Source organism: Somniosus microcephalus, chromosome 11 (genome assembly GCF_052327205.1).
Source record: "Somniosus microcephalus isolate GS21.2 chromosome 11, FLI_Smic_1.0, whole genome shotgun sequence".
Taxonomy (NCBI): domain Eukaryota; kingdom Metazoa; phylum Chordata; class Chondrichthyes; order Squaliformes; family Somniosidae; genus Somniosus; species Somniosus microcephalus.
Window position 1 is genome coordinate 230,566,630 of NC_140997.1, and position 13,952 is coordinate 230,580,581.

The 13,952-nt window shown below is 48.8% G+C and overlaps 1 protein-coding gene across 3 annotated transcripts in view; it reads right to left on the reverse strand.

Annotated features, from left to right (window-relative positions):
* Nucleotides 1–10,389: 10,389 nt before the first annotated feature.
* Nucleotides 10,390–13,952, reverse strand: part of LOC147111324 (monoglyceride lipase-like) — a 72,980-nt gene continuing 69,417 nt past the window's right edge. For all 3 annotated transcript variants that reach the window (XM_086002106.1, XM_086002104.1, XM_086002107.1), the window contains one exon: nt 10,390–11,345. In XM_086002106.1, the coding sequence (XP_085858232.1) occupies nt 11,229–11,345 (117 nt within the window). In that variant the 3' untranslated portion in view covers nt 10,390–11,228. The remainder of the gene's footprint in view (nt 11,346–13,952) is intronic.

Genomic DNA, 13,952 nt, shown 5'->3' on the forward strand with positions numbered 1-13,952 from the left:
CTATCCTGCGGCAGAGTACTGTGCATGACATGTTCGAGGCACAGCCTCTCCCAAGAGGATGGCTACTCGGGGACAAAGGCTATCCTTTGTGTACCTGGCTCATGACCCCGCTCCGTGCGCCCAGGACCGCTGCTGAAGAGGCATACAACGAGAGCCATCAAAGGAGCAGAAACATCATCGAGCAAACTATTGGGGTCCTCAAGCAGCGGTTCCGCTGCCTTGATCGTTCTGGCGGATCTCTGCAGTATTCGCCGCACCGGGTCTCCCAATTTGTCGTAGTTTGCTGCATGCTACACAACCTGGCTCTCCGCAGGATTCAGGCACTGCCACCTGACGTTGGACCACCACCTCAGGAGGAGGAGCAGGAGGAGTACGTTCCCAGGAGGGAGCGACAAGGTCCAAGGGCCGTCCGTCGCCAGCTTATTGAACGTAACTTCTAAGCCCCCTGTCAGGGAATGCCTTGTGGCCATGAAGCAAGATGAATGCAGCCGCTCCGCAAGCCCTCAGCCGGCGAAGGCAACAAAGACTAACGAACAACCATGGACACTGTCTGAATAAAGATAAATTTATATTTGACAAAAATAAAACCCCTTCCCACATGAATCCCAAAAACAATCAACGGCCCCCACAAAAAGTGCAACAAACGACTCACTCCCACAACCTGGGGAGGAGTAACTCCACATTTGAACAAACCAGGCCTCAACCTCGGCCTTAACGCAAAAAACATACCCATAAACAAAACAACCATGGGCAAAATAAAGATGTCCACCGCCATATAAAATGAAAGCTGGCCACACCCTCTACTTAGTGGCCCGCAAGGGCGAGACCTTGTCCAGCCTTTTGGCGCCCCTGCCCGGCCTGCTGCTGCTCCTCCGCAAGCTCTGCCCAGTGGCTGCTGCGAGGCTGGGGGAAGGCGCCTGAAGGTCAGATGTCCTTCCGCCAGATGGCCTTGGGGGGCGGCCTACACGGGCTTTGGGCCTCGAGGGGCCGGCTGTTGATTGGCGCACATGTGCATGCCCACCATCAGCTCCAGCCGCTTGCCGTTGACGCTCCACTGGAGGAGTGGCGGCGACGGATGGTGCAATGTGGGCAAGCTGGCGTATTGGAGGCGCTGGCTGGTGATGTCGCACGCTGGCACTCGCCCGGGCACGCACTGCACGATCCGCACCAATCAGCCGAAGGGCGGATCGCTGTGCTGCTGCAGCGCGGCAGGTGTCCTGGCGATGCCTGGCTGAGGCAGCGCGTGTGGCAGCAGTGAGTGCCCCTGTTGCCCTGGTCTGCGCCCGCATCACATCCGCCACTGACTTGACGGCATCAGCCAGCGACTCCATCGCCGGAGGCATCCGTTCCACTACCTCCATCATCATCCGGCCACTCTCGGCATTTGATGCCCCAAACTCCCGCACACTGGTCGCCAGCGACTCGATGGCCTCAGGCATCCGTCCCACCACCTGCGTGAGCTCTGTGTGGCGGCGGTCCGAATCCTCGGCCATTTGGTCCAGCTGGCGCACCTCCTCCGAGGTGAAGGTGGCCGGACTGGAGGCGGGACTCTCCCGCTGGGGAGCAGGGGTCCGAGCTAGGCGACCCTTGGCACGTTGCTGGCGCCGAATGTCCGCAGCAACTGCACTCCCCTCCGATCCTTCCCCCCTCTGGGGGGAAGGCCGCAGCCCTCCTGGGTGGCTGGACGCCACTGGTCCCAGCAGCTGCACTCCCCTCCGAAAGTTGCTCCAGGCTCTCGTCCAGGGAAGACGTGTCCAACACTTCGCCCTCTGCTGCGGGACCTGAGTCCTCCCCTGATGGTCCGGATTGCTCTTCCTCCTCCTCCTCCTGTTCGGAGGGCTGTCACTGGCAGCTTCAGGGAGCTCTTCGTCACCAGCTGAAAGCAGGAAGGCACAAGAGTAGCTTCAGAGTGAGGAGAGGGCGTCAGCGAGGGAGTCATGACTGGTGGCATTCAGCGCATTGGTGGCACAGTGGCAAAGGAGGTAGCTCGGATGCGCAAGTGCGACGAGAGAGGGCCAAAAGGCGAGGTCCTTACCATTGCCGGGCAGCGGAGGGTCGGCTTCTCCGCACGCTCTGGGCACAATCACGCGGCCTCCCATGAGGCCACTCACGCGCTCCTCCAGGGGCGTGAGCTTCTGGAACTTGGCGCGGCCTCCCCCGGTGATGTCGCGGCGCTTGCGATTATTTGCAAGTTTAGCCTGCAAGAGAAAGGACGGGCTCTAAGTATGGTGTGTAGCCGTGACGTAGTGTGCACTGCCTCCCATGGTGGAATAGCTTGGCCAGAGTGTAGCCCTGATCTAGTGTGCACTGCCTCCCATGGTGGAATAGCTTGGCCAGAGTGTAGCCCTGATCTAGTGTGCACTGCCTCTCATGGTGGAATAGCTTGGCCAGAGTGTAGCCCTGATCTAGTGTGCACTGCCTCTCATGGTGGAATAGCTTGGCCAGTGTGTAAAGTGCAGAATGTGCAATTGATGCTCATGACTGTCCCAAAGCTGCTGGCTGAGGGCTGCCCATTAGGCCTTTCAGGTCCCTTTGCCCATCATGTCAGGTGTACATGCAAGAATGAGGAGGAGAGTGGAAAGGGTACTCACCCTGACAATCCTGGTCGGGTCATTGTATTTCTTCCGACATTGCACCTTGTCCCTGGGGGCATCGCCGTAGGACGACACCCTGGTGGCGATCTCCCTCCAGGCTTTGGTGTAGACGCGGTGGGTGGGATTCCTGCCATTGTCTGGGAACAAGATCCTGCGCCTCTTCTCCAATGCTGTCAGCATGATATCCAGATCACGCTCTGAGAAGCGCAGGGCACGCTCACGGGCCTTCTCATGCGTTGCCATGGCTCCTTGGGCTCAGCAGCAGTGTTGAGGCCTAGTTTGAAAGCTGCAGTGTGCAGGGCGTGGCAGCAGACCAAATCGTCCCTTCCCCCTTTAAGAGCTGGCCGGCGCCACGGGGTCTGCTGTCAATCAAAAAATGACCGTACCCGCGCTGCGCCCCGCCTCGGCGCTATCCCTCTGCACCGCCGGCTTAGCGCCTAAAGATAGTCGTGTAACGCCTCTTTTAGCGCTCCAGCAACCTCTTAGGGCGAAGCAACTGAATTTCGGCGAAGGGGGCGCAACTTTGGGGCGGGCGCTAAAGTCGGGCGGGCGCTAACGTTAACGCCCCAAAACTGGCAAAACTGAATTTCTAGGCCGAAGAGTTTTAACGAAATTGTTGCTATCCTACAGGAACACCTAAATCCTACACCGCTGCTGATAGCAGAAAGATTTAAATTCCACAGGAGAAATCAGCTTAAAAATGAGAGCAATGCTGATTACCTTACGGAACTACGCAAGCTATCAAAGCACTGCCAGTTCGGAGCAGGACTGGCAGATACCTTACGGGACAAATTTGTCTGTGGACTCCTGAGTGAAGGAACCCAGAAGAGGTTACTCTCAGAGAAAGAGCTGACGCTAGATAAGGCTTTCAGTGTGGCAGTATCGTACGAAGCAGCAGCAAGGGGAGCTGCGGAAATACAACAAAAGCCACAGGAATACGGCACCCACGAAATGACACGGGGATTTGCAAAATGTTATCGCTGCGGCAGAACAAACCATGACCAGAAGGACTGCTGGTCCAAGGACAAAATATGCAGGCAATGCGGAAAGATGGGACACATTGCACAAGTTTGCAGGTCTGGGAAGAAGACCAACGACAACAAAAAGGCTACTAAGGAACCATACAGGAAAGTACAAAAGATGACGGACAGTAGTTTCGAAGACCAGATGAGCGATAGTGAATCCGGGAACAAGAGACTAAGCTGTCTCAAACTTCACAACGTAATTGCAAAAGAGGATCACCGAACCATTTGGGTCACCCTCACGATAGCAGGGTCCCAAGTCAAAATGGAATTGGATACAGGATCAGCTCTAACCGTCATGAATCGACGAGACTACGAGCGGCTATTCTCACACATACCCTTGAGAGAGACATCCATTGTCTTGAGGACGTATACGGGGCAAAAAGTATACCCCAGAGGAAAAATAAGGGTGCCTGTCGACTACAACGGCGAGAAAATACGGAAATTGTATCTCTACATTCTGCAAGATGGTGGACCACCGTTATTGGGACGTGAATGGATCAGAAAGATAAGTTTAGACTGGCACTCCATTCAGGCACTGACGGTGGCTGGTAAAAAGGATGGCGACGTCACTCCTGGACGATTGTCAACAATCTTAGCTGACGCCAAAGAGGTATTTCAACAAGAACTGGGCACTCTTAAAGGCGTAACCGCCTCGATAAAAATAGAGGAGAATGCAATTCCCAAGTTTTTCAAAGCAAGACCGGTACCATATGCAATTCGCCCAGCCATCAAGGCAGAGCTGGAGAATGCAGGCGTGTTATCTAAGGTAGACTGGAGCGAGTGGGCGACACCCATCGTTCCTGTCATGAAGAAAACGTTAAACAATAAGTCTGAGGAGCCAAGGAAGGTTCACATCTGTGGGGGCTTCAAGGTGACGGTGAACCCAGTCCTTCACACAGTACAATATCCTCTTCCAAAGATAGAAGATATCTTCGCCTCACTATCTGGAGGGAAGCGTTTTACAAAAATTGACCTAGCACAAGCATATTTGCAGATGGAGGTTGAAGAATCCTCTAGGAAGTATCTCACGATAAACACTCACAAAGGTCTTTACCAGTATAATCGACTGGTATTCGGAGTAGCATCAGCTCCGGCGATATGGCAAAGAGCGATGGAACAAGTCCTGCAAGGGATTCCGGGGACTCGGGGTTACTTGGACGACATCCTAGTGACAGGTGAAGATGACAGTGAACACCTTGCCAACCTAGAGCAGGTGCTCACTAGACTATGTGAACATGGGCTATGAGCCAATCGCCCCAAGTGCGAGTTTTTTAAGAAACAGATATCGTATTGTGGCCACGTGATTGATGAAGAGGGGTTGCATAAGTCCCCTGACAAAATTGAAGCGGTAGTTAAGGCTCCAGCGCCTGAAAATGTGTCGCGCCTGAAAATGTGTCGCAACTGAGGTCATTCCTCGGATTGGTGAATTACTACCATAAGTTTTTGCCGAATTTGTCCACAATTCTGCATCCACTGAACGCCCTACTATGAACGGAAGTAGTATGGAAATGGAGCGATGAATGTAAGCGGGCCTTTCAGAAGAGTAAGGACCTAATCACTTCAAGAGAAGTATTGGCTCACTACAACCCATCACTACCGATAAGACTGGCGTGTGATGCGTCTCCCTACGGCATTGGGGTGGTACTGTCACATAAATTACTCGATGGTTCAGAGAGGCCGATAGCTTTTGCGTCACGCTCGTTAACTTCAGCCGAGCGTAACTACGCCCAGATTGACAGAGAGGCCCTCAGCCTGGTGTGGGAGGTGAAGAAGTTCAATCACTACCTGCACGGTCAGAAATTTACTCTACTAACTGATCATCAACCTCTCGTCTCCATTTTCAACCCTCAGAAGGGCGTACCGATAATGACGGCACAACGGCTACAGAGATGGTCCCTTTTCTTAGGGGCACACCAATATGACATAGAGTACAAAGGAACTAAACAGCATGGGAATGCTGATGGATTGTTGCACCTACCATTGCCGATGGCAGAAGAAGAACTGGCAGTGGATCCAGTGGAGTTATTCCACTCGACTATAGTCGACTGTCTCCCTGTGACGAATGCAAACATAGAAAAGGAAACACGAAATGACCCGACACTCTCCTGGGTCTATGATTTAACGGTGAAGGGATGGCCAGCACATGGCGAACCACTGCTGCCAGCATTCTCGCCGAGAAGAGAACAGCTGTCAGTGTGCAGAGGAACCTTGATGTGTGGATCCAGAGTAGTAATTCCACCCAAATTGAAGGATAGAGTGCTCAATGAGCTTCATGAGGGTCATCTGGGAGGGGTAAAAATGAAGAACTTAGCCAGAGCGTTTGTGTGGTGGCCGGGAATCGATAGAGAAATCGAAGAGATGACCAAGAGCTGTACAGGATGCCAGAAGGTCCAAAACGCCCCACCACAAGCCCCTCTACATCCATGGGAGTGGCCCTCATCTCCATGGCAAAGGGTGCACATTGATTTTGCTGGTCCCTTTATGGACTCGATGTTTTTAATTGCGGTGGATGCACATTCAAAGTGGCCAGAGGTAATAAAAATGTCCTCAACCACCACAGAAAAAACTATCACAGTCTTACGAACCATATTCGCCAGGAATGGGCTGCCTGAACAGATTTGCTCTGACAATGGACCACAGTTTGTGTCTGAAGAGTTCCGGAGGTTCTTAAAGAACAATGGTGTTAAGCATTACACATCCGCCCCATATCATCCAGCCACTAATGGATTGGCCGAGAGGTTTGTTCAAACATTCAAGAAGGCTATCAAGGCAATGTGTAATGAAGATATACCCCTACAACACAAGGTGGATAACTTCTTGTTTGCCTACCGGAATGCGACACATGCGGTTACCAACCAAACTCCAGCCATGATGTTCTTCAATCGAAGACTACGATGCCATTTGGATTTGGTTAAGCCAAACGTCAGAAGAGATGTGGAGAACAGGCAGTTTCAGAATATGAATGAAAGGCCGACCAGGAGTTTTAAGATAGGTCAACCAGTTTTGGCCCGGGACTACCGCACAGAGAAATGGCAGCCAGGAACGATCTGTACACGGCAAGGACCTCTAATGTATACCGTGGACGTTGGAGAGAGCATTGTAAGACGCCATGCTGACCAGATTCTAGAGTCACTGGAAAACGTCAACTCCACACCACGATCTGATACACCTGGCGATGAAACCGAAGTACCAATTGCATCTACCGCAGAATCGGTGATATTGGAAGCAGACGAACCAAACAACGACATTGATCCCGACTCAACCTTGCCAGAAGAACCTGATATTCCAAAGAGGCGTTATCCAGACAGGATCAGGAAGCCTCCTCAAAGACTGAACTTATAATTGCTTAACTTCAACCAATGTATCTAGCAATTGTAATTGTAATTAGTTATTATTTAGTTGTTAAATGAATGTTATGTACTGTTTATCTAAAAGGGGAGGAATTGTTGTGTATGTACCTTTAAGGGAATAACTGGTCTCAGACTGCAGTACCGGCAGTGACCACCCCTGTATAAAAGGCCCTAGCAGGCTTCTGTAGTTTCAGTTTCCAGGTTGTCTCCATTCAGTAAAGACTTGTTATAATCAACTCCTGCAGTCCGTGTCTCAATTATACACGGACATAATATAATTGAATTCCTTTTGTAGAGATATATAGTAAAGTACTATGTAATGAATGCACCATCTATTTTTAATATAAACTTCATTGTAATTCACCCTAATCTTAGACTTGTGTCACTGTGTAAACTCCCAACTCTGTCCTACTGCCTGCAACTCCTCTTAATCCTTCTGCCTCTCCACTGCCCCCTCTGCTTTTAAAAACTTTTCAGCCAAACTAACAGTCACTTCTAGCTCCACTTTCCTGCCCTATCCCCATATCACTTGATTCCTCTAGTCCAAAAATCTATCTATCTCCGCCTTGAATATACTCAATGACTCGGCATCCACAGCCCTCTGGGGCAGAGAATTCCAAAGATTCACCACCCTCTGTGTGACCAAATTCCTCCATCTCAGTCCTAAATGGCCGACCCCTTATCCTGAGACTGTGCCCCCTAGTTCTAGACTCTCCAGCCAGGGGAAACAACCTCTCAGCATCTACCCTGTCAATCCCCCTCAGAATCTTCAATAAGATCACCTCTCATTCTTCTAAACTCCAGAGAATATAGGCCCAATCTACTCATCCCAGGAATCAATCTAGTGAACCTTAGTTGAACTGCCTCTAAGACAAGTATATCCTTCCTTGGACAAGACCAAAACTGTGCACAGTACTTCAGGTGTGCTGTCACCAACATCTTGTACAATTGTAGCAAGACTTCCTTACTCTTGTACTCCAACCCCCTTGCAATAAAGGCCAACATTTGCCTTCCTAATTGCTTGATCATTTTTCCTTCCATAGCCCAAGCAACGTATGAGCTGAAAACTTAACAATTAGATCATGGGCTGTATCACTCCTTAAGCCAGTAAGTAGCTGAACCATACAGACACGTTCTTTGGCCTGTGCTGTGTTAGCTAATAGCCCTTGGGTTAAAGAGTGGAAAATCAGCCAGGATTCACACTTCTGACTGGTATCCCATGGATCCTGCTGGAAAGTGAATACATGTGTACAGGAACAAGCATTGGCTATGCTTCCTGCCAGTGCTCACTGAGCTGCGACATGAAGGATAGCTACCAGAAGGTGCCCAACACCCACAAAATCATCACCCAGTCAGGAATCACCCAATTCAGGAGGGCAGGGGAGAAATTGGCTCGAAAAATAAACCAAGCAATGTTAATTTACTTGTACCTGTTGGCAGTGTAAGGGTTAAGGGTCTACAGTTTGCTACTTGAAGAGTGAGGTTTGTGTATGCGCGTACGAGTCTGTGTGTACGTGTATGCATACGTTTGTGTTTGCATATATGCATGTGTACAAGTGTGCACGTTTGTGCCCAAACTCTGCGTTTTTAAAATTTTCTATCCGCCCCCCACCCAATTTCCTTTTTGTGCATTATAAGTCCCACCCAAGCTGCTGCTGGATAATTAAGTCATTCACTCCCAGTGGTCAATGTAGGGTATAGTACATTGGACAGGATGAACAGTGCTTGTCACTTGACTTGTTTAGCTGAGCCTGGGAAATTCAATTTGCCAGAACGTCTAGAAATAATTGGAAACTGTCAGCAAGCAAAATGAATTGGGGCTAAAAGCTCTCTACTGATTCTCTGTTGACATACATGGTAGTCAGTGTGCTCCTGTTGCTGCACGAGCTTGACATGTTGGCCGATAACTTGAGTACCGGAGGAAATTAGTTTTGCTCTTGACCCAGTTTTAGGAGTATTTGTTTAGACGAAGAAGACAAATATGTTTAATGGGTTTACTTACCCCTGCAATTCCGCACAGCTACCTTGTTACAAAGCGAATAATGTGGTAACGCCTCAGTAGCTAATGTTCAAGCAATGGTTGCCTCTTCCTGTCACTGTCTCCAACTGACATAAGTCGGGTGTGTTAATACTGTACTGATGTAAATTGCGACAATTGACACCCAGGCCAAGCCATAACATAGCATGGAGGCCAGGCTCGAACGCTGGTCTGTGCCAAGTGTGCTGATTTTGGCTTGTGTGGCAATTAGGGAATGCGAGGGGGTGAGGCGGGGAAAAAGTATCAGGTTTATTAAACCTGATGACTATTTCGCTGGGTACGGTAATGTGATTGTCATTGGATGAGTAATCCAGCGAATGAGAGTTCAAATTCTATCGTGGTAGTTTGTGAATTTTAATTCAGTTTTTCTTTTAAATCTGGAAGTAAAAAGCTGTTATCAGTAAAAGTGACCATTTAAGCTGCCGGATTGCTGGTTTCAAAAAAAAAAACAACCGGTTCACTAATGCCCTTTAGGGAAGCAAACCTGCTGTCCTTACCTGGTCTGGTCTACATTTGACTCGAGTCCCACAACAATTTGGTTGACTCTCTGAAGTGGCCTGAATTGCGCAAGTTGGCTGTCGCCTTTCCTACACTACAACAGTGGCTACACTTCAAAAATACTTCATTGGCTGTAAAGCGCTTTGGGACGTCCTGTGGTCGTGAAAGGCGCGCTATAGAAATGCAAGTCTTTTTCTAGCAAGCCACTCCGTTGCAACAAGGAGAATGCCCACCACACCTTCTGTTGGCAACTAGCGATGGCGAACAAATGCTGGCCTTGCCAACGATGCTCACATCCTGAGAATCAATAATTTAAAAAACTATCTCGTGATTCTTGCTAGATTTTTTTTAGGAGGAAGCAAAAAGAGAAACTTTAGCATCTGTCTTAATCATGAAGGAAGACCTGCCTTTTTATAGCACCTTAATATATCTCTTAGAAATTACTTTGATGTGCAGCGAGTGTTATGTTTGCAAAGCACAAGTTATTTTTGACAAAGCAAGATCCCACAAGCGGAAATGAGATGCATGACCAGTTAGTCCGTTTTTGGTGGTGGTATTTGACGGAGTTCCCATTTTGGCCAGGGCACTGGGACAACACTTTGCTGTTCTTCAAATATTGCCAAGAAACTTTCAACATCCGCATGAGTAAATGGCCTTCATCTCACCCAAAGAGTAGAACCTCTGTTCGCTTGGCCTGGATCGTGGGCTAAATCCTTGAGCGGGGCTTGAGCCCACAGCTGCGGATCTCTTGATGAGTCCTACCAACTGAGCCAAGCTGACACTTTAAATGTTGAAGAGAGTAGAAATGAAAGCAGAAATTATCTACCTCCTTCACCTACCCACAATAAGAGCCACACTGGTGTAGGGGATTCAGTTCATTGTAAATGTGAAATAAAAGCAGATTTATTTAGTCAATTTGTGTTTTTTTAACAGATGTGGATCAGCGTAGTACAGTTGATAACTTCCCAGTAAATCAGTAAATACAATGTCAATATGAGAACATTTAAGACTAATGGAAATATTTAAAAGGGGGCAGCTCTTTTTTCCTTGTTCTTCCTCTTCATTATCATCACCATCGCACACCTCCAGCAGATCTACTGGTTGCTCAACTCCTCAGTGACGTTTGGTACTGAGGCCACTTTCCTTGATAGTCTTAGCAGAGTGCGGGGGAGCTCTGCAGCCTCACATACCAAGGCACTGGTGTTGGGGTGATGTACTCCAATAGCAGCTTGGCTGACGAGAGGTCTACCACGTGCGGGCAGTGGGTCTAAGAAGTGACCGTCGCTTGGCTTTGAACCCACTCTTGCCCTTTTATCGCACTCCCAATCCATCCACTGTAACATGTAATTGTAATCCTGAGGGAGCCTGTGACTATGGATTGGGGTAAGGAGAGGTGGCTTGGGTTAGCGAGCAGCAGATTGGGACAGAGAAATGCCGATTGAGATCGGGAAAAGTGTTTCTCCACACAGAAACAGTGGGTGCACAAGGAAGGAAATAAATCTATTCACGGTTTTGAATGGCTCTGTTGTACCTAATCTTGAGTTACACTGATGCTCTGATAAAAGTGGCTGAACAGATACTTGCTTTCTCATGAGTTTTTTTTTTAAAGCTTTTATTTTGCTAATTAGATGGTTTGAAATTGGTTTTACTCCCCCCTCCTCCTTCAACCAACGCATTCAACCCCAGTATAAATTGAACGGGTTCCTTCTTAAACTTTCCAATTTCATATTTGGTTAGGTTTTGGTAACCTGTACTCCAGCCACGATTCGATCAATTCTGTAATTTCAGTAATGACTGCTGGCAACTCGTTTTGGAGCTCATGAAAACAATGGTTGCATACCTGGAAGAAATTCAGAAGGAAGAGACGACAGTGACTAAATAACAACACAAAGTTTGGCATTGAAATAGTGCCTCAGAAACATCTCAATAGTGCTCCACATATGCTAAATTACTTCTCTTGTTATGAAGACGATAGAGGAAGCCATTTTTTTTCACCCAGTGCGATTCCCCACAAATAAGATGAATGGCCCATTAATCCGTTCTTCGTGATGTCGGTTCAGGGAGGAGTGTTGGACAGGATGCCCTGCCACTCTTCAAATGGTGCCATGAATGGGATCTTTAGAGTCCCCCCCAGAACCACTGGAATGGACAGATAGGACCTTGATCTAACATCTCATCCAAAGGACCATAAACACTGGCATAAACTTGTTGGGCCGAATGGCTTATTTCTGTCCTGTACATTCTATGTATCTCTGGTACCTCACTGGAGCATCAGCCTAGATTATATTCTTGAGGCTTCAATTCCCATCTTATCGCTCACAGGTATGAGTGCTATCAACTGAGCCAAGCTTCATTATGACTGTACTTAATCTCAAATGGTTTTGGGCATTTCTCTTTTTTTTGAATTTGGTGCATCTTTTAGTTTAATTGATAAATTTATGTACAGGAAACTTTCGATTTACCAGCACCTAAATAACCGGAAATCTCGGTTAACTGGCAAAATTCAGGAGTAGGTTCAGGTAAGTTTTACTTCATATTGTACTTGCCTTCCTCGATCTGTTGCTGTGCAAGGGTGTGGCTGCAGCTGTTGCTAAGCTACAGAGACGGCTGGAACTTGTGGCCATTGTTCTGTACTTGTTGCTAAGCAACAGGGTTTGTTGCTTTATACGGAGCTCTCAGCTCTCCGTATCTTTTACTATAGCTTTTGGTTATCCGGAATTTTTGATGAACCGGCACCACGTCGGTCCCGTCGGTGCCGGATAAAAAAAAGTTTCCTGTATGTAGAATACAATGGGATGGATTCTACACCATATTTTTTTTTTGTTTTGTTTATGGGATGTGGGTGTCGCTGGCAATGACATTTATTGCCCATCCCTAATTGCCCTTGAGAAGGTGGTGAGCCGCCTCCTTGAACCGCTGCAGCCCGTGTGGTGAAGGTACTCCCACAGTGCTGTTAGGGAGGGAGTTCCAGGATTTTGACCCAGCGACAGTGAAGGAACGGCCGATATACTTCTAAGTCAGGATGGTGTGTGACTTGGAGGGGAACTTGGAGGTGGTGGTGTTCCCATGCGCCTGCTACTCTTGTCCTTCTAGGTGGAAGAGGTCGTGGGTTTGGGAGGTGCTGCCAAAGAAGCCTTGGCGAGTTGCTGCAGTGCATCTTGTAGATGGTACACACTGCAGCCACGGTATGCCGGTGGTGGAGGGAGAGCATGTTTAAGGTGGTGGATGGGGTGCCAATCAAGCAGGCTGCTTTGTCCTGGATGGTGTCGAGGTTCTTGAGTGTTGTTGGAGCTGCACTCATCCAGGCAAGTGGAGAGTATTCCATCACAATCCTTACTTGTGCCTTGTAGATGGTGGAAAGGCTTTGGGGAGTCAGGAGGTGAGACACTCGCCGCAGAATACCTAGCCTCTGACCTGCTCTTGTTGCCACAGTATTTATGTGGCTGGTCCAGTTAAGTTTCTGGTCAATGGTGACCCCCAAGATGTAAATGGTGGGGGATTTGGCGATGGTAATGTCGTTGAATGTCAAGGGGAGGTGGTTAGACTCTCGCTTGTTGCAGATAGTCATTGCCTGGCACTTCTATGGCGCGAATGTTACCTGCCACTTATCAGCCCAAGCCTGAACATCATCCAGGTCTTGTTACATGTGGGCATGGACTACTTCATTATCTGAGGAGTTGTGAATGGTGCTGAACACTGTGCAATCGTCAGCGAACATCCCCATTTGTGACCTTATGTTGGAGGGAAGGTCATTGATGAAGCAACTGAAGATGGTTGGGCCTAGGACACTGCCCTGAGGAACTCCTGGGGCTGTGATGATTGACTTTCAATCACCACAACCATCTTCCTTTGTGCTAGGTATGACTCCAGCCAGTGGAGCGTTTTCCCCCCGGTTCCCATTGACTTCAGTTTTACTAGGGCTCCTTGATGCCACACTCGGTCAAATGCTGACTTGATGTCAAGGGCAGTCACTCTCGCCTCACCTCTGGAATTCAGCTCCTTTGTCCATGTTTGGACCAAGGTTGTAATGAGGTCGGGAGCCGAGTGGTCTTAGTGGAACCCAAACTGGGCATCAGTGAGCAGGTTATTGGTGAGTAAGTGCCGCTTGATAGCACTGTTGATGACACCTCCCATCACTTTGCTAATGATTGAGAGTAAGCTGATGGGGCGGTAATTGGCCGGGTTGGATTTGTCCTGCTTTTTGTGGACGGACATACCTGGCCAGTTTTCCACATTGTCGGATAGATGCCTGTGTTGTAGCTGTACTGGAACAGCTTGGCTAGAGGCGCGGCTAGTTCTGGAGCACAAGTCTTCAGCACGATAGCTTGAATGTTGTCAGGGCCCGTAGCCTTTGCTGTATCCAGTGCACTCAGCCGTTTCTTGATATCACTTGGAGTGAATCGAATTGGCTGAAGACTGGCTTTGTGATGGTGGGGACCTCAGGAGT